General features: G+C 60.0%; 2 protein-coding genes across 2 annotated transcripts in view; one reads left to right on the top strand and one right to left on the bottom strand.

Moving 5' to 3' along the window:
- Window positions 1-60, top strand: part of SDRG_16625 (hypothetical protein) — a gene marked incomplete at its 3' end in the record, with an annotated part of 1,214 nt that extends 1,154 nt beyond the window's left edge. The window contains exon 2 of the mRNA XM_008622843.1: window positions 54-60. Coding sequence (XP_008621065.1) covers window positions 54-60 — 7 coding nt within the window. The remainder of the gene's footprint in view (window positions 1-53) is intronic.
- Window positions 61-199: 139 nt separating this feature from the next.
- On the bottom strand, window positions 200-1,069 carry SDRG_16624 (hypothetical protein; the record flags this gene model as incomplete). Its single annotated transcript, XM_008622842.1, has 8 exons — window positions 200-259; window positions 306-412; window positions 458-506; window positions 555-643; window positions 690-768; window positions 813-895; window positions 945-956; window positions 1,012-1,069. The coding sequence occupies 8 exons, from the start codon at window positions 1,067-1,069 to the stop codon at window positions 200-202; spliced, it is 537 nt and encodes a 178-aa protein (XP_008621064.1).
- Between the last annotated feature and the right edge of the window lie 244 nt (window positions 1,070-1,313).

Raw genomic sequence — 1,313 nt, 5'->3', positions numbered from 1 at the left:
GCAATATGCAATATCCGTCGCCAAGTTGTGGGACAAAAGAAGCATCATCGTAGCTGGTAGATGGCTGGTGCATGCAACGAGCGCTACCACGTTCGCCACCGACGTTTATGTTGCCTGCAGTCGGTGAAGACAGTACGATGATGTCCGAACAATCGTGCGCTTCGACGAGGGTCTTACACGCTAACTTGCAGCTACACGCCTACTGAACGACGCAGCACTTTGCACAGCCGGGCGACTTGGCCGTGTCGACATCGTCGAGCTACAACCAAGCACGTCATGAGCGTCGTGGCACATACGTTGTCGACCTTTTTCTCCTTTGGAAACTGCGACGGCTTGGCGGCCGGCGGCGGCGAGTCGGCGCCGTCTTGAAGGTCCTCGCTGGACCCCGCATGCTGGAGCAGCATGGCTTCGTCTAGACCGACGACATGAGGAGGCGTCATGCAGCGAACATGCGTACCCGTCGTGCTCGAGGCGACGACGCCACCTTGCTGGCGCCACACAAGCGCCTACTTTCTGCGTCGCACGCCATGCGATAGCGCGTCTCGTCTTCGTACCTCGACCCAGAGCGCAGCGTCGTCCTGGCCCTTGGCCTTGATGGTATATATCCGGTCATTGAGCTCGATCGTAAAGAGGCCTGGGCCATCTATGCAAGGACGTGTTGGCGCCGATGCAAAGCCATGCGTGCACACCTTCGGCGGACTCGGGTAAAAGCGCGATCTCGCCGACCTGGGGCAGGTTGAGGGCCGCGAGGAGCTTCTGGCCTTGCTTCTACGCGCAGCCATGAGCCAGCATGCGACCATTGCGCGCAGGACCTTGTAGTACGTCAGGAAGCACCCGTTGGTCTCGAACCAGCGCTTTTGCCACTTGCCGTTGCGCGTCTTCTTGAGGAGGTAGCCTACGGAGCATGGCGTCGGACGGCCACAACCCGTCGACAGTCCGCGTACCTCGGAGCTCATCTACACGCAGCGCTGCATGAGCCTCCACGGGCCATGGGCCATGGGCCATCGGTACCTGTCTGGTAGACGGACGCGTCGTCGCGCGGAACCTTGGCCGTCGTCGTCTCCGCCATGCTGCCTTGTCCTCGCGACGTTCCACTGAATTTGAGTAACCGCGCTCACGCGGCTGCGGGTGCGCTGCACTTGAAGTTTGTATGGCAAAAGTTGCGTGTGCCCAGCCGCCCACTCGGCACAACCGAAAAAACGAACGTTTGTAACAGTCCGGATACCACAAGCGGACGACACGCTAGAAAGACGCCACTGCACTTGCCCGATCTGAATTGGACACCAGGAGCCAAGCGGGTGATGGAGCAACCA

This window comes from Saprolegnia diclina (genome assembly GCF_000281045.1).
Source record: "Saprolegnia diclina VS20 unplaced genomic scaffold supercont1.140, whole genome shotgun sequence".
In the NCBI taxonomy this organism is placed as follows: Eukaryota; Oomycota; class Saprolegniomycetes; order Saprolegniales; family Saprolegniaceae; genus Saprolegnia; species Saprolegnia diclina.
Note: the sequence above shows the minus strand (reverse complement) of the source record. Positions and strands in the feature narration are given on the sequence as shown.